The sequence below is a fragment of the Pogona vitticeps genome, chromosome 13, assembly GCF_051106095.1.
Source record: "Pogona vitticeps strain Pit_001003342236 chromosome 13, PviZW2.1, whole genome shotgun sequence".
NCBI lineage: Eukaryota > Metazoa > Chordata > Lepidosauria > Squamata > Agamidae > Pogona > Pogona vitticeps.
This window is the reverse complement of record NC_135795.1, coordinates 7,151,123-7,171,881: the sequence shown is the minus strand read 5'-3', so window position 1 is coordinate 7,171,881 and position 20,759 is coordinate 7,151,123. Positions and strand designations below refer to the sequence as shown.

Sequence of the window (20,759 nt, the reverse complement as noted above, 5' to 3'; positions counted from 1 at the left end):
GTCACTAGCCTTCATCATACCTCTGCGGGTTGAGCTTTGTGATACAGTGAGGAAAGCAAGTGTCCCTTGAGTGAAGTTAAGAGGGAATGCTCAGGTGCCAGGGGCTGATGGCTCAGTCTAAGTCTTTGTTCCGCTCCTCTGACTTTCCCTCCTCTTCTTATTTCCTTGGCTGAGATCCTCCCTCCTTTTTATAACCTACCATCTTAGCTGCTGAAGGATCTGGACCCTTCTCAGCCTCTGACTCCACCTTTTCTCTGACATTGATGGGACCGCCACTTTCACCAGGTCTGGGGCCTTGGCCCTCCAAGGGTCAGACTGCCTCTCTCTCTTGGGCAACAGCTGAGTTAATACTTACATAAATCCCCTGGATTCCATGAGCCTGTTCCAAGAGAAACTAAATTAGATTTAGCCCAAGGATTCTCAAATTTTGATGGTTGTTGTGGGTTTTTCGGGCTCTTTGGCCGTGTTCTGAAGGTTGTTCTTCCTGACATTTCACTAGTCTTTGTGGCCAGCATCTTCAGAGGACTGGAGTAGGAACTCTGTCCATGCTCTGTTGCTGTTTTATGAATAGTTGGGTATTTATGTCTTTGAAGAAGTGGTCTGTGCAAGCACATCTGACAAAATATAAAAAAAACCCCACAAAACACATACAAAAAAACACAAGAGAGAAAAATACTGTGCCACCCTAAAAACTAACAACTATATTTTATTTTATCTTGTTTATATTACAATATAGCAGTTACTCTTGAAGATGCCACAACATTTTTGATTTGAGGTTTTTATTTCTGTCTGTTATGTCAGCCTGTGTCTGTTGCATGGAGGCTGAGTGTCATCTGAAGGTTTGTTTATTTGCTTTTGTCTCTTTGGATGAGAACAATCCCGTGCTCTGCTCCAAAGACATGGTGCTAGGTGTAGGGGTTACAGCTGAGAGGAGCTGCCCACCTGTATGGGCCCTCAGAAGTACTGAAAGCTTTTGGCTGGCAGTTTTTTTTAATAGGAATGTGTTTTGCGTGGGTATTTCATGGGGAAGTATGATAAGGAAATCAGGAGTGCTGTGTCATGCTGTAGATTGGAAAAGGACATGGACCTGCAGCACCTTGAGATGTTCATCTTCCTGCTGATAGGAGACCCCAATTGCAATAAAGTGCAAGTTGGTAACCTTGCTAGAAGAGAAGGTAGAGTACCTTGAATCCCATGTCTCCAGGTTTCAGGTCATTAGAGGGGGATGGAGCATTTCTAAATAGAGTTGCCGGAAGAGCAGCAGAGCAAGAAGGTCTGTGGGGAGGGAAAGGAATACTAAGTGCAAGAGACAAGAAGGTGGAGGAAGGTGACAAAGAGAAGCAGGAGACTATCAAGGAAGCCTTTTGCATCTTTGGAGCTACATTTGGTTCTTCATAAGGACAGCAGTTCCAGGCCCCCTTCACAAATGATGATGCTGAGCTGCTAGAATAGTGACAGCAGATAGCAGAGAGAACAGAGGTACCTGTGGAGGATACTGTAAAAGGAAGGCTTCCTGCCACCTTCTAGTTGAGGCAAAGACCTGTGATGGTAATAGGTGACTCCCTACTTAGGGGAACACAGGCAGAAGTTTGCAGACCTGACAGAATGACTCCGGAGAGATGCTGTCCCCCTCATGCAAAGATCCAGGACACAACAGAGAGCTTGTCAAAACTCATTAAACCTTCCTTATGATCGATAGGGGTGGGGGAAGACGTGATGCTGTTAGACATGTGTATTGTAAGCAACTATGAGATGCTGGGCAGGAAGGTGAAGGATCTTGGGTACAAAATGTTTTTGTAATTGTTCCTTCCTGTCAAAGGGAGGAAGAGAGACAGGAATACTACAAGTCAGTAGCTGGTGGCTCAGATTTATTGCTGGGAAAGATTTGGCTTCTTGAACCAACTTCTGAATGTCTTTTCATGAAGACAAACTCCTACCAAGCAAAGAATTATACTTTGCAGGGACTGGAAAAAAATATATTTGCTAGAATTCTTGCAAACTTTTTCAGGAGAGCTTTAAAGTGAACTTTGCTATGGAAAATGGTGGCATTCCAGAGAATAGAAAGAGAAGTGCTAGGGAAAAGAGTGTCAGTGATCTATCATCAGCTGGGAATTGTGGTAAAAGGAACCCAGCGATGGAGAGGAAATGTCAAGAAAGCAGCTGGAGGGAATGGCCCACAGATTCAGATATCTTTATACCAATGCATAACGCATGTAAAACAAACAACGAGAATATGAACTTTTGACAGAGGAAGAGAATGAACTGTAGTAACTAGAATATGGTGACCATCATGTTGTGACTGAAGAGTATGATTTAATCAAATGGAGTAGTTGAAAGAGAATGAAATACTGAAGATACAACCTTGCAGATGAGCTAAGATTTAAATATGGGCATGTATAAAAAGGGACGTGGTGGCGCTGCAGGTTAAACCGCAGAAGCCTCTGTGCTGTGTAAGATCGAATCCACATGACAGAGTGAGCTCCCATCGCTTTTCCCAGCTCCCGCCAACCTAGCGGTTCGAAAGCATGCAAATGCGAGTAGATAAATAGGGACCACCTCGGTGGGAAGGTAACAGCGTTCCGTGTCTAAGTCGCACTGGCCACGTGACCACGGAAGATGGTCATCGGACAAACGCTGGTTCTACGGCTTGGAAACGGGGATGAGCACCACCCCCTAGAGTCGAACACGACTGGACAAAAATTTTCAAGGGGAACCTTTACCTTTATGTATAAAAAATGGTAGGAGGGGTAAAGCACCAAGAAAGAGTACAAATGAATAGCCACTGTTTGCAAAAAGAAGGCTAGGAAGGATTAAGCTCAACATGAGCTACAATTTCCAAGAGAGGTCAAAAGCAAAAACAAAAACAGATTTTTCAGCTGTGCTGAAATCAAGAGGAAGAACAAGAGACTGTGCGTCTGCTATATGGAGAGAACAGGAGGGTATTAATGGGTGGCAGATCAAAGGCAGAACTGTGGAACACCTGCATTGCCTTTGTTTTCTCCCAAAAGGAAGCAGTGCACAAACGAGAGCAAGTATAATAAAGGAGGAAAGGGGAGGAGCTGCTACTTAAGACAGGTGAAGAGGTTTTATGGGAACATCAAGCTATTTTAAATGAATTAAAATAGCCAGATGAACTACATCCAAGGATACTAAAGAAATTTGTAAATGTAATCTCAGAGCCATTGTCTGTAATCTTTGAGGGTTCTTGGAGAATATGTGAGATATTGGAAGACTGTAAATGCATAAATGTCATCCCCATAGTGAAAAAGAAAGAAAGAGGGTCCAGGCAACTATTGATCAGTCAGCCTGACATCAATACTAATAAAACATCTTGGAAAACCCTAGCCACTGCGGGTCCTTTTTAAGAAAAAAGGCAGGATAAAAATATTTTAAATAAATAAATTGTAGAGCAGATTATTAGTCAGTCTGTGGGTACTTAGAAATGATTGGATGAGGGGACTGAAGGAGCACTCATCAAATCTGCTGATAGACACAAAGCTGGGGGGAATTGCTAATACTTTGGAAGATAGACTCAACATTCAAAAGGAACTATCCAATAAGATGCAGTTCAGTGGCGGGAAAATTAAGGTCCTGCACCTAGGCAGGAGAAACTAGATGTACAGGTACAGAATAGGTGGTACCTGGCTCAACAGTAGTACCTGTGAGAGGGATTTAGGTGTCCTGGTGGACCACCAGCTAAGGATGAGTCAGCAGTGTGCTGCAGCTGCCAAGAAAGCCAACACAGTCCTAGGCTGCCTCAACAGGGGGATAGCATCAAGATCACGGGAAGCGATAGTACCCCTCTATACCACGCTGGTGAGGCCACACGTGGAGTGCTGTTTCCAGTTCTGGTCACCACAATTCAAAAAAGACGTTGGGGCCCTGGAAGGGGTGCAGAGAAGAGCAACAAAGATGATAAGGGGACTGGAGTCAAAATCCTATGAAGAACGACTAAAAGAACTACTGTAGGTCTATTTAGCTTAATGAAGAGAAGACGGAGGGGAGACATGATAGCAGCCTTCCGATATCTGAAGGGTTGCTACAGGGAAGAGGGCATCGGTTTCCTCTCCATTGAGCCTGAGAGTAGGACAAGAACCAAGGGGGTGGAAACTTGTGGGAGGAAGATCCAACCTTGAAACAAGGAGGAATTTCCTGATGGTGAGAACCATGAAGCAGTGGAACAGCTTGCCTCCCGATGTCGTGGGTGCCCCATTGCTGGAGGTTTTCAAGAAAAGATTGGACAGTCATCTGTCCGGGATGGGATGAGGTGTCCCGCCTTGGGCAGGGGGCTTGGACTAGAAGACCTCCAAGATCCCTTCCAACCCTACAACAATTCTGTGATTACAGTAGTGTGATTTCTAATCTCAAAAACAAGGCTATCATTTTGTCTCATCCCCCTTTAAGAGCAGTCTAAGCTGGTGGCCATCACCCCATCCTCTGATAATCAGTTCTATTAATGAATTAAGCAATACCTGAGGCATTTCTTTTGAAAGCTTAGTTTGAGTCCAGGGCTCAGTGAGATTTCACCACTTGAGCTGCTTTTAATACTCAGACCCGAAGGAAAAGGTTCCAGAGCCCAGAATTTTGTAATATCAAAAGCATGCCTTCAACGTGTGCAAGAACATGCTAATTTGCTTATTGGAGGAGAAGCTGCATTTAGCCGTCTCAGAGGGTCTCCCTCTCTCTGCAAGCGATGTGGCGCCCATGTGTTGCTTTTATTGTCATAGAGTGATTGATACACTCCTGCGCCCTTTGGGTGCCAACCTCTGAGTCTGTGTAGCTTTTGTACTCTGGTCAAAGTTCAAGGCCTGTTTTAGGCTGGCAGCATTTCCCAAGCCCTGAATTCTTTCAACAAGGACATGGTTTCAAAGATAGCTGAAGCCTTTTTAGCTGGTTGGACGAAAGGCTATTTCCTAGAGCTATAGGGCTCCCATGTGTATGCCACCTCCTTCATGACATGACCCGTGAGGTCAGATTAGTGCTTTCCTCATTTTTATCTAAACATCCGGCCTCAGTCATAATGCTTCTATTCTGGTCTGGGTAGACTCAGTTGGTCCTTCACATTCCTGCTCAGATTAACCCTTGCTGCCGAGCAATCTCAGGCACAGGCACTGATCTTGAAAACCCACATTATTCTTCCTTTTGAGCCTTTCACATGTTGGCCGCAGTACAGACATTCCCAACATGTTAACACAACTTGTGTGTGGTGATGGTAGTGGGGAGATCTTGCCTTAACCCATCCTTATGTATCAAGGTCCAGTCTAGATAGTGACAAGTTTCTTTTGACCTGTAAGTCTACGACTAGAAGTGGAAACGGAAAAAAGAAGATTGGTCGTCATTTCGTCTTGGTCAAAATTTTTCCTCTGCCCACAAGTATGAGAAATACGAGGCACCTTCACTCAGCCCCACCGTAGTTCTCCTTGCTGGAAATGTGACCAGTTGCTTTTCATCATCTGCAATGGGCAATGCATTTCCTAAAATACAAATTATTTAAAATAATGCTTTATTCCCCTTCAAACTTTACTTTTTGGACCACTATGTCCATAGCTGGGAATCTGCAGGAGCTGTAATGCAAAAAAAATTAATTTTTCTAACAGAGACATGGCTTTGGACCTGCTTGCCTTCCTTCTCCTCCTCCTTATCTGGAGTTGGCAGTGGTACTTTAAATATGGTGTTTTGAATCACTTTCCTGATGATTTTTCTGATCTTTCTGACTTCTTATTTCGTACATTTGTCTTTTTAAGTTCTTCTTTTCTATTAAAGAAAAAGTTCTTTAATTTTAAAAGTTCTGCAGATTTAAAAAGCTACATGATTTCCAGAATGCCATTTACACCCAGCTGCCTTGTCCCTGTTCTAGGAAGATGCGGAACAACTGTACAAGGAATGCAGGCGCTATGACCTCCTGAACATGTTCTACCAGGCCTCAGATCAGTGGCAGAAAGCCATAGACGTCGCAGAAGCTTACGACCGAGTCCACTTGCGCACCACCTACTACAATTATGCCAAGCACTTGGAGGCCACAGGAGATCGCAACCTTGCACTCACCTAGTAAGTGTTAACAGAAACCCCCACCTAGTTCTACAGATGGCTGTGGCAAACCTGATTCTATTGCATTCTCCTTTTTTTTGAATCGATGCTTACATTTCAGGTCAGTGTCCTGTGTTTGGGGGAAATTATCCACCCTTACATCTGGTAGCTGGGCATGCTAGGTTGGCGAGGAGCTGGGACAAAGCGAAGGGAGCTCACTCCGTCGCGTAGATTCAACCTGGTCTTCTGGTTGTCCAACTGTCTCTTGAATGCCTCCAGTGTTGGAGCATTCACCACCTGCCAAGATAATTAGTTCCATTGTCGTACTGCTCTAACAGTTAAGAAGTTTTTCCTGATATTCAGGCTTCATATTACTTGAGCCCATTATTACATGTCCTGCACTCTGGGATTATCGAGAACATGCCCCTCCTCAACACTGTTGAAGCAAACCTGAAGATGTTAATTTGTGACATAGCTTTTCCCCCCTTTTTTTGTTACTCAGTTTGACAGCAAAAACTAAGTACGGTTCTCATGTACTAATGTGCTGTGATAGTCAGCCTTCTCTAACCTATTGCCTTCCCGAGTTGCTGGGGCATATCTTGCATCATAAGACATAAGACATAAGAAATTTATTTGTCATTGCGCTCACAAGTGGGTGCAACGAAATGAGGTGCTCTTCCCCAAGGTAAAACTGGACAACACTACAAAAAAAAAAGTTAAAATATACACAACTTTCACCATCCAAATATAGATACCCCGTTTTCTCTCAGCAATTAAAAAGTCCACCAAAAACTTATGGCCCCGCATTTAAACTCAATACTGCACTTGGGTAAAAACTGTTCTTGAATCTGCTTGTCCTTGCTTTCAATACCCTGAATCTCCTTCCTGATGGTAATAGTTTAAAGAGCTGATATCCCGGATGAGAGGAGTCTTTCAGTATGTTAGATATCTTCCTCTTACATCTGTTCTTATACAATTCTTCCAAAGAGGGGAGTGAACAGCCAATGATGTTTTGGGCCGTCTTGATCACCCCTTGAATTGCCTTTTTCTCTGCCACTGTGCAGCTCGTGAACCATACACAGAGACAGTAGGATAATATGCTCTCAATCGAACACCGATAGAAGGTGATTAACAAACTCTCAGTCAATTGTTGCTTTCTAAGAATCCTTAGAAAATACAACCGTTGTTGTGCCTTCCTGATTAACGCAGCGGTGTTTGCACTCCAAGTCAGGTCATTTGTTATGATAGTCCCAAGAAACTTACATTCAACCACCTGTTCCGCACAAACTCCATCTATATACAGTGGCTGAATGTCTGCTCTTTTTTTCCTATAGTCCACTATGAATTCCTTGGTTTTTTGGATGTTAAATAAAAGATTATTTTTTTTGCACCAGCGGGATAGCTGTAATACCTCGTCCTGATACGCAGACTCATCATCCCCAGAGATAAGTCCTACTAGTGTAGTATCATCTGCAAATTTGATAATCCTATTACTGGGATGGTTATTGGTGCAATCTGATGAATAAATGGAGAACAGTAGTGGACTAAGGACACAGCCTTGTGGAGTGCCAGTGCTGAGTATCTTGTCAGTAGAGATGTAGTCATTCAGTTTAACCCTTTGTGGACGATTTGTTAAAAAATCCCAAATCCACAGACAGATAGAATCTGGAAAATCAAGATCTTTAAGTTTGTCTATTAATCTGTGGGGTATAATGGTGTTAAAAGCAGAGCTAAAGTCCGCGAACAGCATTCTTACATAATTCCCTTGTGTTTCCAAGTGGGATAAAGTCATATAAAGCACAGTATTGATTGCATCCTCGGTTGATCTATTTTCTTTATAAGCAAACTGAAGCCCATCAAAGGGATCAGGAAGGCAGGAGATAATATATTTCCGAACTAACTGCTCAAAGCACTTCATTAAGATTGAAGTTAGTGCCACCGGCCTGTAGTCATTCGGACTGTTTGTAGGCAACTTTTTAGGCAGTGGAACGATGACGGAAGCCTTGAGACAGACGGGAACTGCGCATAGTGTCAGGGATCGATTAAAAATTATAGTCCATATCCCGGCTAGCTGATCAGCACGGTCTTTTACCACCCGACCAGGAATTAAGTCGGGTCCAGCTGCTTTTCTGGAGTTAACCACTTTCATAGTCTGTCTCACATCCTGCTCATTCACAATGAAGGGGGGACTCTGCTGAGTAAATGATGGCAAACGAACAGTTTCAGTTTGATTGATCTCGAATCGAGCAAAAAAGTTGTTCAACTCCTCAGCCACCTCCATGCCTCCGCCCAAGGAAACCTTTTTTGCTTTGTAGTTTGTTAGTTGTTGAACCCCCTGCCAAACTTGCCTCATGTTATTGCTGAGAAAGCAGTCTTCAATTCTCCTCTTGTATTCGGCCTTAGCTTGCTTAATGCCTCTCCTCAAGTTCGTTCTTGCTGCACTGTAGTCTAGATCATCCCCAGACTTAAAAGCCTTATTTCTAGCATACAACAGGCGTCTAACCTTCCCGGTCATCCAAGGTTTTTGATTGGGATAAACCCGGATACGTTTATCCACTGTGACCGTGTCAATACAGTGTGCCATATACCCTAACACTGCAGCTGTATGTTCTTCCAGATCAGGATGGTCAAAAACTTCCCAATTCGTTTGGGGCATATCTTGCATCATTCCCAGATAGGTATAGTCAACTGCACTTGCTGGTTGTTGTTTTTTATTTTTAATTTATTTCAGCCATTTCATTGTGAGTTGTTGACATGGTCAATGTTTTCTTTACCCTAGAGAGCTTTCATGGAATTTCAGGATAATTGGTATATAAATGTGAAATAAGGGATGTGGTGGCGCTGCGGGCTAAACCACAGAAGTCTGTGCTGCAGGGTCAGAAGACCAACAGTCGTAAGATCGAATCCACGCGACGGAGTGAGCTCCCGTCACTTGTCCCAGCTCCCGCCAACCTAGCGGTTTGAAAACATGCAAACGCGAATAGATAAATAGGGACCACTTCGGTGGGAAGGTAACAGCGTTCCGTGTCTAAGTCGCACTGGCCATGTGACCACGGAAGATTGTCTTCAGACAAAAACGCTGGCTCTATGGCTTGGAAACGGGGATGAGCACCGCCCCCTAGAGTCGAACACGACTGGACAAAAATTGTCAAGGGGAACCTTTACCTTTACCTAAATGTGAAATATAAGTATTATTGTTGTTATTTCTGGGTGTGGGAACATTAAATAAAACACAGTGTTTTCATTTGGCCCCTCTTTCTAATCCATTCTTTCCCTGTGCAGCTATGAGAAGTCAGACACTCACAAATTTGAGGTGCCTCGGATGCTTTCAGAAGATTTACATACCTTGGAGTCTTACATAAACAAGATGAAAGATAGGTGAGTGTTTGCTTCCCCCTTGGCCATCTCAGGATAAACGTGACACCCACTGCCAGTTGCCATGTGATGATCATAATGACTTCAAAGCCATTTTGGCCTCACTTGAGAGCCAAACAACCAATATCCGAGGGCTTCTCCTCCTCCGTAAGGCAAGGGCCTAGCTGCCTCTTGAAAATTCAGCGCGTTGTTCTTGCTTCATCCAACACTGCGGACTTCCTCTGTTTTCTTTCACTCGCTATTTGTCATGTGCTCCCGAGGGCAGAATCAGTGTCTCTTATATTTGCTTACGTACAACGACTGTTGGCCCCTTTGAGAGATGAATTTTGTCCAAAAAGAGGATGGTTTAAGAAGTGAATTGCAGAAGATACCGGGCTCTGTGGACAGCAAAGTTCCCAAGTAGTCCTGGAGATAAATCACAACACCACAGGGAATATCAGAGATCTGCTGGTTTGAAGATTCAGGGCATAAATCACTCATATTTGGTCCTTTTGCTAGTTCTGCCTTTGCTTAAGTGTCCTCACATCTCATTTTCAGGCCCTGCCATCTTTACCCAGTCTTATTTATTACTGATTTCTTGCATTTATATCCCACACTCTTGGCCACTGCCATTAGCTGTATCAAAGACCACATCTGCCCTACAAACCTGAGCCTGGGGACTATGTATCTCCAAAAGCGGTACTTCTTGTCCAAGATAAGAAACATTCCCAAATAACACTTTTTCCATCTTGTCTGAATTAGGTTTCAGCTTATTTTCACTGATTTGGACAATCGTTGACCTCAGACTCTGGCTTGGGGTCCCTTGTCTGCTCCCCTTGCCCAGTTTGTTGGGAAGCAGAGGGAGAGAGAGTCGGCTGCCATCTGGATATTAATGTGGTTACCCAAATCTCCATTTCGGACTTTCGAGGGCAGTGCTTTCTTCTACTTTATGCCATCTCGCTCTTGCAAAATAAACTGAATGGAACAGTTTATGGAAATATCATTAATTCTCTAGGGACTTGTGGAAGTGGTGGGCTCAGTACCTGGAAGGTCAAGCAGATATGGAAGCGGCTTTCAAATATTATGAGCTGGCTCAGGATTACTTTTCCATGGTCCGTATTCACTGTTTCTTGGGTAATATCCAGAAGGTAAATTTCCTTTATCTTAATTTTCTTTGGGGACAGAAAGAGTCATTTTATGGTTTAGTGCAAACAGTTTATCGTTGTTTGATTCTCTATTATTTCTTTATAGGCAGCTGAAATAGCAAATACAACAGGTAACTGGGCAGCTTCGTATCACGTTGCTCGTCAGTATGAAAGTCGTGATGACATCAAGCAGGCTGTGCACTTCTACACCAGAGCCCGGGCTTTTAACAATGCTATTCGACTGTGCAAGGTACAGACAATCTACTAGGACAGTGGTTTCCAGATGTTCTTAGACTACAACCCCATAGATCCTGGCCAGCACAGCTAATGGTGAAGGCTTCTGGGAGTTTAGCTCAATAAAAACCCGGTGAATCCATCATAACCATTCTTGCATATTTGGTGGTTCTGCTCACCACATTCAAGAGTATTCTAGGGCTACCAAGAGTGATAAGCCCCACGTTTGAGAAAAACAGTGCACATAACAACAGTTGTGCAGTTTTTCTTCAAAGGGTTGTTCTTCAGATGATCAGTTAGTGACCTGACTGGTCACATTTCTTAACCAGGTGTGAATGACAGCCTGATGGCGGGGGAAACAATGGTTGTCCGTAAGCAGTCACATAAGTGCCTAGGATTCCGGCCAATTGATTGATGATGATGATTATATTATTGTTCTTCAGGAATTCATTCATAGCTAAAACCTGACATTTCTTTAATCATTTGTGTAGCCTTTGGGCTGCATTGGAAAACGGTTCAATTCTAAGGCTTAACCTTATTCTTTTAATTTTTTAATTTTAAAATTATTTTAAAATTATTTTATTTATATACCACCCAATAGAGTGATACACACTCTCTGGGAAGTTAACAGCCAACACATATAGACAACTAATAATAGAATAACAATTGTAAACATTGACAAAAAACACACTCTTTGGAATGTAGAGTGTATACACATTAAAATAGTAAACAATCCCATATTAAAAGAAATTGCAGACTACTAGGGTTTGTAAGCGATTCCTATGTTTCTTGATTTGAATCTGTTATTGTCAGGAATGTACGGGCATTTATACACCAGGGCCCTGTGAAAGGAGGCTGTGGAAAATCAGTATGACTAACATTTACTTAAAAGGGTTTCTTGGTATTTTGAAAAGGAGAACAACCTGGATGACCAGCTGATGAACCTGGCTCTGCTCAGTTCTCCAGAAGACATGATTGAAGCAGCACGTTATTATGAAGGGAAGGGTGAACAAATGGACCGAGCAGTGATGCTTTACCATAAGGTAAGCCAACGTGTTGTTGGTGCGAACAAGATTCAGTCCCTAGGTAAGGCTGGAAAGGTGTGTGCCCAAAGCCCCGGACAATAGTGTTCTAGATCAGTGGTCCCCAACCTTGGGCCTCCAGATGTTCTTGGACTTCAACTTCCAGAAATCCTGGCCAGCAGAGGTGATGGTGAAGGCTTCTGGGAGTCGTAGTCCATGAACATCCAGAGGCCCAAGGCTGGGGACCACTGTTCTAGATGGAACACTAGTCTGACTTGATATAAGTGCCGTTTTCTATGTTTCCATGTGTTCCAGTGGAACAGAGATTTAAACAGGGAGAAATCCCTACATCAGAGATGAATCAAACTAAAAGAAAACTTTCTTGGGAAGAAAAGGGATCTACATTCAGTGGGAGACATTATTCTTTCCTAGCTGCCAATTGGCTGGCTTCTGATCCATGGCATGAGAAGTGACTGTTTTGGATGACAGTCCTCAGCGTCTTCTAGCCAAGATGGTCAGTGACCATGCCAGCTAGGGGGGTTCTGAAAGTTGTACCTCAGCTTATATGTCAGCTTCCAAGCTCCAAACCCCATAGCCAAGTGGAAGCTATAGCCGCTTTTTCCTCTCTTACAGGCAGGACACTTATCAAAAGCTCTGGAGCTAGCCTTTGCCACAGAGCAGTTTGCAGCCCTACAGCTCATTGCCGAGGATTTGGACGAGAAGTCTGACCCAGCCCTGCTTGCTCGTTGCTCCGATTTCTTCATTGAACATGCTCAGTATGAGAAGGCTGTGGAACTCCTGCTAGCTGCCAAAAAGGTAAATTACATTTTTTCAGCAAATGACACCTATCTCTCTTTCTCCTTGCCTCCTCCCAGGTTATTTTTCTAAGCTACGAGGGTTTTTTTACTGAATACTTTCAGAATCTCTTTATGGAATGAAGGTTTGCTTTTGCTTTTTTGAACAAATCTTTATTCAGAATGATTAAAATATTGGGGGGATATTATAGTGGGTAATATTGTACATTTCCTCTATATGGTTCTGTGGCGGCGTCTAAAAGAATAGACTTTGTCTTGCCCATTGCCCCGGACAAAGGCAATAAGTGGAATACCACGGCATCCTGACCCGGGTCAAGAGTAATTGAAATCCTAATTAATGACTTAGAGGAAGGTATAAAAGATCTGCTCATCAAATCTACAGATGACACCAACTCAAGAGTGGTAGCTAATATGTCAGAAGACAGACTCAGCATTCAAAATGACCTTCAGATATTGGGAAATGGGTTAGAAAAATGAAATGAGTTTCAAAAAAGGAAAAATATAAAATTCTACATTTAGGCAGAAAATAAAACATGTCCATAAATATAGGATGGGTGATAGTCAACGGGAAAAGGATATAGCAATCTTAGGTAAAGGTAAAGGTTCCCCTGGATGTTTAGTCCAGTCGTGTCCGACTCTAGGGCACAGTGCTCATCCCCGTCTCCAAGCCGTAGAGCCAGCGTTTTGTCCATAGACAGTTTCCGTGGTCACGTGGCCAACGTGACTAGACACAGAATGCTGTTACCTTCCCACCGAGGGGGTACCTATTTATCTACTCGCATTTACATGCTTTCGAACTGCTAGGTTGGCAGGAGCTGGGACAAACAACGAGGGCTCACTCCGTCCCGTAAATTTCATCTTACGATGGCTGGTCTTCTGAACTTGCAGCACAGATGCTTCTGCGATTTAACCCGCAGTGCCATCACATCCCATTTTTAGCGATCTTAGTAGACCTAAAAGTATTGTGTCCAGCTTAAGAGAATTAACATTTCTCTGTTCTACTTTGGTCAGATGTCAGCTGGAGTACAATGTCCGTTTCTGGATGCCATAGTTTAAGGATATTGATAAGCTAGATTGGGTTCAGAGGAAGACAAGCAAAATGGTAAATGGTCTGTTAATCCAGCCCTATGGGAAACAGTTGCGGGAGTTGAGAATGTTTAGCCTCGAGAAGTAAAGGGAAGACGGAGAGGTGATAGGGTAGCCACCTTCGAATATGTCAAGGCCATCATATGGAGGATGGAACAGGCTTATATTGTGTGTCTCTAGTATAGAGCCTGAACTACTAGATTCAAGTTACAAAAAAGGACATTAGCTAGCAAGAACATACTGACCGTAAAAGCTGTTTGGGAATGAAATCTTAAGGTGACCATTCTGTGACCTTGGATGTCTGGATTCTCCACATTGTCAAAGAGAAAGAATTTGACCATCCTTGTGGGGACAGACTAGGATCTTCACCGACGTCTACAGTACATTATCGTTTTTCTGCTTCATTTTTCTTCTTGCACTAACTTCATTCAGCTACAAGAACCCTCTGTGCACTTGTACTCTCGCTTTCTCTTTTTCTCTCCCACAGTATCAGGACGCCCTCCAACTTTGCCTGGCGCAGAATCTGACTATCACGGAAGAGATGGCTGAGAAGATGACCATTTCAAAAGACTCCAAGGAGCTCTCTGAGGACGCAAGACGGGAGCTCCTAGAGCAGATCGCTGACTGCTGTATGAGGCAGGGCAATTATCACATGGCCACCAAGAAATATACCCAAGCGGGAAACAAGCTGAAAGTAAGTGTACCTGAGCAGGAAAGAGTGCTTCAGCTCAGCAGCTTGGGAAGGATGAGATATTTATAGAGCAGTTGACTGCCAAGCTTCACAGAGACATGATGTGAAAGCAAAGGGTGTATTTGGAAGTTTCCAGAGCAGTGGGGGAATGAGAATAGGAAGTATCCTGATGAATCAACTGAGGTCCTTCTAATCCAGCCCGAGCTTGGGAAGCTGATCAGCCTCAGTTTGGAAGCTCCCAGGCCACTGTGGCCATTCGTTTTTAATTCAAGGGCCTCTTCCCCACGGTAGCATCTCGGAAATTCAGTGGTCAAGCTGGCTGGGGAATTCTGGAAAGCATAGTCCCAAAACATAACTTTTCCAAGATGGATTTGAAACATGCATCATTCCCTCATTCCGACCAGTGTGTGGATTTCTCTTGCTGTGTTTACCTGTACAGTAGTTTCTATGGACGGAAAAGAGCAGATACGGATTAAATGGTTTTCAATGCATTCCTATGGGAAATGCAGATTCAACATAAGAACTTTTCAACTTGAGAACCACCTTCCAATACGGATTAAGTTCTTAAGTAGAGACCCCACTGTAGTGTGACCGGCTGCCTTAACTTTCCTCCTTTGTTTCTAGGCAATGAGGGCACTGTTGAAATCTGGCGACACAGAAAAGATTGTATTCTTTGCTGGCGTCTCAAAGCAGAGGGAGATTTACATCATGGCGGCCAACTATCTCCAGTCCTTGGACTGGCGAAAGGATCCAGAAATTATGAAGAACATTATCAGCTTCTATACCAAAGGACGGGCTCTGGACCTCTTGGCGGGTTTCTATGATGCTTGTGCTCAGGTGCGTGGGCGCTCCTGAAGTGCATAGCCTGTTTTTCTGTGACAGACAGCGGCTCAACACGTTTCTCTCCTCTCTAGGTGGAGGTGGACGAGTACCAGAACTATGAGAAAGCCCTGGGGGCCCTGACAGAGGCGTACAAGTGCTTGTCAAAGGCGAAGACGAGAAGTCCGGTTGAGCAAGAGAGCAAACTTGCCCTTTTACAAAGCAAGATGGCCCTCGTGAAGAGATTCATTCAGGCCCGGAGGTGAGAGGAAGTCACAATAGGCCTTCTCCCCCAGAATTCTTTGGCCAACGGCTGTCGGGGAAGGAACTCTGAGAATTGTCTTCCAAGTTGTGGCTAGGAGAATCCAATGTCCTTTGACATGGTCTGCATGTATTCACCCCATTGCTTGTGCACAGCCACCCCTTGGTATCTTCCGGATTAAAAGAAAATTTTAGTGGTAGTCCTGCCCTGCTCCTTCTGTCTGTTGTGCACAAACCAGCATATTTTCCCTTTGTTCTGTTTCATCCACAACTTGCAGAACAACAGTGTGAAGAATGATAATCACAAAGGAAACAATATTATAATGAAAGTTTAACAATAACTTGAACTGCAGTAATTTCTGTTCTTTAAATCTCTCTCTTGAACAAGAAATTACTGCAGTTCAAGTTATTTTTCCCCTTTATTGTTAAACTCCTTCCATTATAATATTGTTTCCTTTGTGATTATCATTCTTCACACTGTTGGACCTTTTTGTTTTGTCATTTCTCTCCTCAGGGCCTCTGGCCTTAGGAGCCATTTTTTCAAGCTTATAGCATAAGAGGAAGATCCCTCTTACAGAGCTCCATAACAAGTTATTTTCTTTGTTTGTGGGAGGCCCAGACAACTTCGGGTGGCAAATTTGTTTAGGGTTCTCCAGTCAGACCTGGAAAAACCATAGCAGCAGACTAAAATAGTTTCTTTCTCAGAAGATGCTTCCACGGCACCGATGGGACTTTTTTTGGGCAAGATACTTTCCTGGAGTTCTTGAAGCTCTCATGTCGCAAAAGCCATCATATTATCACAATCCAACTCAGCAGATCTCAGGTTCACTGTGAATGCCATTACTGTCATAATAAAATCAGCCATCAAAAGTGTCCTTGGAAACCAACTGCAGCAGTACTGAATGGGTACAACTTAGAGAGGACTGTGTCATTGGAACAACCTAAAAAAAGAGAAGTCATAGGTGATCCTGTAACCCTCACTGATATTGTGAAGTGCAGGTGATTTCTTTTGAACCACCGTCATAAATCTTGCAGGCTTTCAATTTCATCTTCTTCAGCATTTGTCGTTGGCACATAGACCCGAATTATGATTATGTTAATAGGTTTTCTCTCTAGTCTGATGGACATTTTTCAGTCCGATGTTTCTTTATTAGGGTGTGCAACATCTTGCCTGAGTATGAGAGCCTCTCCATTTCTCCTAAGTAAAATGCTTTGTAGTTTTCTGACTGAAAATGTCCTGTTCCAGTCCATTGACACCAAGCACTGCAATGTTTAAATATTCTGTTCCTTGCTTTTTGGTTTTCAGTTTACCATGATTCATATTTTGCATGTTCCGATTGTGTGTTCTGCTGCATCAGACTTTCCTCTCACCTCTGTGCATGTCAGCCACTAGACGTTCTTTCAGATTTAAACCTAGTTGCTTCTCTAGCAACAGTGCTATTTGTTCTTGTCATTTGCTCTTCCACAGTACCTAATTGTGTGCTTTCTGACCTGGGAGGCGTATCTTTCAGCTTTATCTTTTGTTTCATTTTGGACTGTCTCAACATAGGCTTTTCAAGGTAAGAAAGGTTCATTGCCTTCTTCTGCACAGTATTAACAAAAGTTGACTTGAGTACCACTGACATTGTCTGTGAAAGATCCACCACTAAGCATCACCTTCATTTACCACTGTGCCCAGCAGCTGCCCTACAGACGTTTCTACACCCCGTCACCTTCCCTATCCATCTCTTCTGCTGATGTGGCCTTTACCCTCAAAGAGAATGCGTGCGTCCTCGTCTGGTGACTCAGCTGTGAACATTATGCTTTGGGTGAGCCTGCTAGAAGTCCAGGTTCGTGGAGTCTAGCTCCCTAATTGCATTGCTCCTGGCTTCTCTGACAAACTCAAAGCCCCTTACCATTTTAATGTGTGCATCCAAGAAAGGGCACTGTGAGAACTGGCTGTTACATTGTCAATTCTGAGGAGGATACGGTGGCGGCTTAGCAGCAGAAAGACTCAGTCTCTATTCAGCACTAGTTAGGTCTCCTCTAGAGTACTCTGTCCAGTTTTGGACAGTGCACTTTAAGAAGGATGCCAACAAACTGCAGCAAATTCAGAGGAAAGCAACAAGGATGATCAGAGGAGCAGAAAGCAAGCCCTGTGAGGAAAGACCTGGGCATCTTCAGCCTTGAGAAAGAAGGCTCAGGGGAGATATGATAGCACTTTTCAAATACTTGAAAAGTAGTCATAGAGAGGAGGTAGTCATACTCGATCATCCCAGAGTGCAGGACATGTAACAATGGGCTCAAGCTTTAGCATGCCAGATTTAGGCTGAATATCAGGCAAAACCTCTTACCCATTAGAGCAGTGTGACAATGGAGCCAAGGATCTTGAGAGAGGTGGTGAGCGCTCCATCACTGGAGGCATTCAAGAGAAAGTTGGAGAACCATCTGTCTGGTCGTCTTTGATTTGGATTCCTGCTTTTTTGGGGGGGGGGTTGGACTCAATGACCTTATAGGCTCCTTCCAGTTCTATGATTCTGTGGATTACAATAATGATCACACTAGCTTACTGACTAAGAGAACTCTTTACAAGCCATTCTATCAGGTCTCTAGCCACTTCTCCTTACCTAATTTGTGCCAAGCTGTGATTTCATCTCAGCCGTCCACCTTCATCTGACCCTACCATTTGGATACCAGGTCTCAGAGCAACACTTGGTTCAGAAAGGGCTTCTGTCTCTCTCCTCTGTAGTCAGTCCTGTCAATCTCTGTGCAGAGAGGAGAGGTTGTTAGCTTTCACCTATTAATGTGAATACGTGGAGACCATGGCAAAAGAAAACAAATGGATCACCTTTAACATTTGGTCTTTGATTTAATAACCTCCTGGCAGCAGGCTGCCTCTGTGTTGTCTGGATTTTTGAAATGAAGAAGAACACCTGCACTGTAGGCAGGACGATAAGGCTTACTACCAAAATTCACTATCTGGAAAGCTCCAGAGGTTGGCTTTATGCAGGCACAGACTTAGATTAGAGTGAATGCATGCATGGATCTCTACTCAAAGAAGAAAGGTTTCAGGCGAGCAGCCTGCTTTTCAGCTTTGCAGGGCATTCTCAATTAACAATTGTTGAGTTACAGATCATCTTGCACTGGCCGTTTATCTTTGTGGCTAAGCCATCCAACCAACAGGTGCTTTGAACACACCTGTATTGGGCTGAAATGGGACTTTTGCCCATTACGAGACCTGTGAAATCACAACGTGAGCTTTATTTCATAGCTGTTTGTGTCGAACGATGTGTCCTCTTCCTAGGCTTTACTCAGAAGATCCAAAGGAGGCGGCCAGACAGTGTGAGTTACTCCTAGGGGAGGCGGAGATCGACAGTGCCATTCGCCTGGGAGACGTCCTTGGCTTCCTGGTGGAGCATCACTTGCGGATGCAAGAATTCCAGATGGTGAGTAGCTCCTTTCTCATTGTGGCAGAGCAAGGGGTGGATGAGCTTGTGGGGGGGGAGCAGAGTCTTGCCCCTGGGGCCCAGAAATTGGTGGAAACGGCCTTTTAAAAATGAAAAAGCAAAAGCAAGTTAAGAAGTTCCTGGAAAGGTGCTACCAGTTTCAATTTGGGGGTTTGGGGGTGGGAAGTCCTAGGGGATTACTCCAGACTCCTAACCCACAACTGGCTGCTCTTGGAGGAAAATATTTTAACGACTTTTTAAAAATAATAATAATTGGTGGGTACTTAGGGTTGAAATTGAGAGCTGCAAAACCCCTGTGGGGGGGGGCACATGTGACCCATCTCTGTGATAAAGAGACTAGCCAGCTTGCTAAGAAAAAAATCTTGAAAGCACTCAAAACGTTCAACCACACGCCTAGATATGCCTTGCAAGACTTACGTTGGTACAGATGCCAGTGTGTGAGCAAGGGGTGCATCATTCCACACTTCCCCACAGAAAAATCGTATTCACAGAAAGCTAGCAAGTGTATTAGGGAGATGGGCTGCCCTTAATGTACTAGTTTCTATGGCTGAGACTGGCAAGTAATCAGACGTGTGATTTCTGACCTGTTCTCTGAAGAGACTTCTGCTGAATCTGTTAGGCAGTTTTTAGGAGCAGCGTCTCAAGTTGGCTTTAAATGCATTTATATAGTTCAGAGATGGGCAAAGTGCAGCAGGCACCCGAAGCTTGACAGGTCCATTTGTGTCTGCTAGGGGGGCACAAATCACCCTCTGAAGCGTGGCTTTGCCACATTTTGCTTGCTCCCCAATTATCCTTCCCCCACACCCATTTTCCTCATTTATTGATCTAAAGCCTTTTCTACTAGGATCTGTTCTCAAATCATTCTAAAGTGCAGGACATATAATAATGGGCTCAAGTTACAGGAAGTCCGTAGAAACTGTCATCCAAAGTTCAAACTGAAGAGGGTCTGTTTTAAAAGACCGTGCCTAACGGTGGATCTTGGCACCAGATTACGAGAAATATTAACAACAGTCCCCTCCTTGGATTGCTGATGTCTCCGAATCATCAATCCACGGACTAAATCAACTTTTTTTAAGTCATTTTCAATAGCATTATAGAGGATGAAAGCTTAGAAGTCAATATTTAACTGTCTGAATTCCCAGTCTCTTGCTTCCAATTCTTTCATGTTGAGGCAGGAATGACGGTCTTACCACTTTGGGCAGGCTGAATATTGCCCAAAGAACAAATACAAAATAGCATCTCACGACACCTGCTTTTGTACAATGCGCAAAAAACCCTTAATCAAATGCTATGTGTGTGCTTTGTGGGGGAGAATCTAAAGCATCAGTTTAGATATAAACCCCTTTATCTAACACCTGTCATTTTTTTGCCCTAAAGAAGGTCACTTCCATGTAGATTCCCTCCCTGCAAGTAACAGGTAATCTCACAGTACCTGCTGTTGAATTTCTTCTTACTAAAAAAGTAACGTGGAGACTGATTAGATGGACTTTTAAGCCTGCTGTTTGGTCTGCTAAAGGAACAGGCCAGTCCGCTCCTAAAGATGGTGATCGACAACCCCTTTTTGGAATGGAACAGCCTCCTCCCCCCCCCCTCGGCCACCTGAACAGTCCTAATTATACCTTTCTGTGCCCTTCTTGGAATATTCTACTTTTTGGTAAGGGTAGGATCCCTTTGGTTTGGATCAGTTCCAGCACACGATTGCTGGAACTGTTCCAAAGCATGCCTTAAAATTTGAATCTGCTACCTCAGAATATTGGCAAATTAATCACTTCCTCTGCTACTTAGCAGAGGAGCAGGGAAAGTGACTTTTTACAAGTGTATGTAGTGGATTATCACTGATGTGCTGCATCACTTGTAAA

The 20,759-nt window shown here is 43.7% G+C and overlaps 1 protein-coding gene across 2 annotated transcripts in view; it reads left to right on the top strand.

Annotated features, from left to right (window-relative positions):
- IFT140 (intraflagellar transport 140) overlaps positions 1-20,759 on the top strand; it is a 105,312-nt gene that overhangs the window by 83,742 nt on the left and 811 nt on the right. For both annotated transcript variants that reach the window (XM_072982932.2, XM_072982933.2), the window contains exons 20-29: positions 5,858-6,048; positions 9,310-9,405; positions 10,397-10,529; positions 10,633-10,776; positions 11,675-11,803; positions 12,416-12,598; positions 14,171-14,377; positions 14,999-15,211; positions 15,289-15,455; positions 18,738-18,879. In XM_072982932.2, coding sequence (XP_072839033.2) covers positions 5,858-6,048; positions 9,310-9,405; positions 10,397-10,529; positions 10,633-10,776; positions 11,675-11,803; positions 12,416-12,598; positions 14,171-14,377; positions 14,999-15,211; positions 15,289-15,455; positions 18,738-18,879 — 1,605 coding nt within the window. The remainder of the gene's footprint in view (positions 1-5,857; positions 6,049-9,309; positions 9,406-10,396; positions 10,530-10,632; positions 10,777-11,674; positions 11,804-12,415; positions 12,599-14,170; positions 14,378-14,998; positions 15,212-15,288; positions 15,456-18,737; positions 18,880-20,759) is intronic.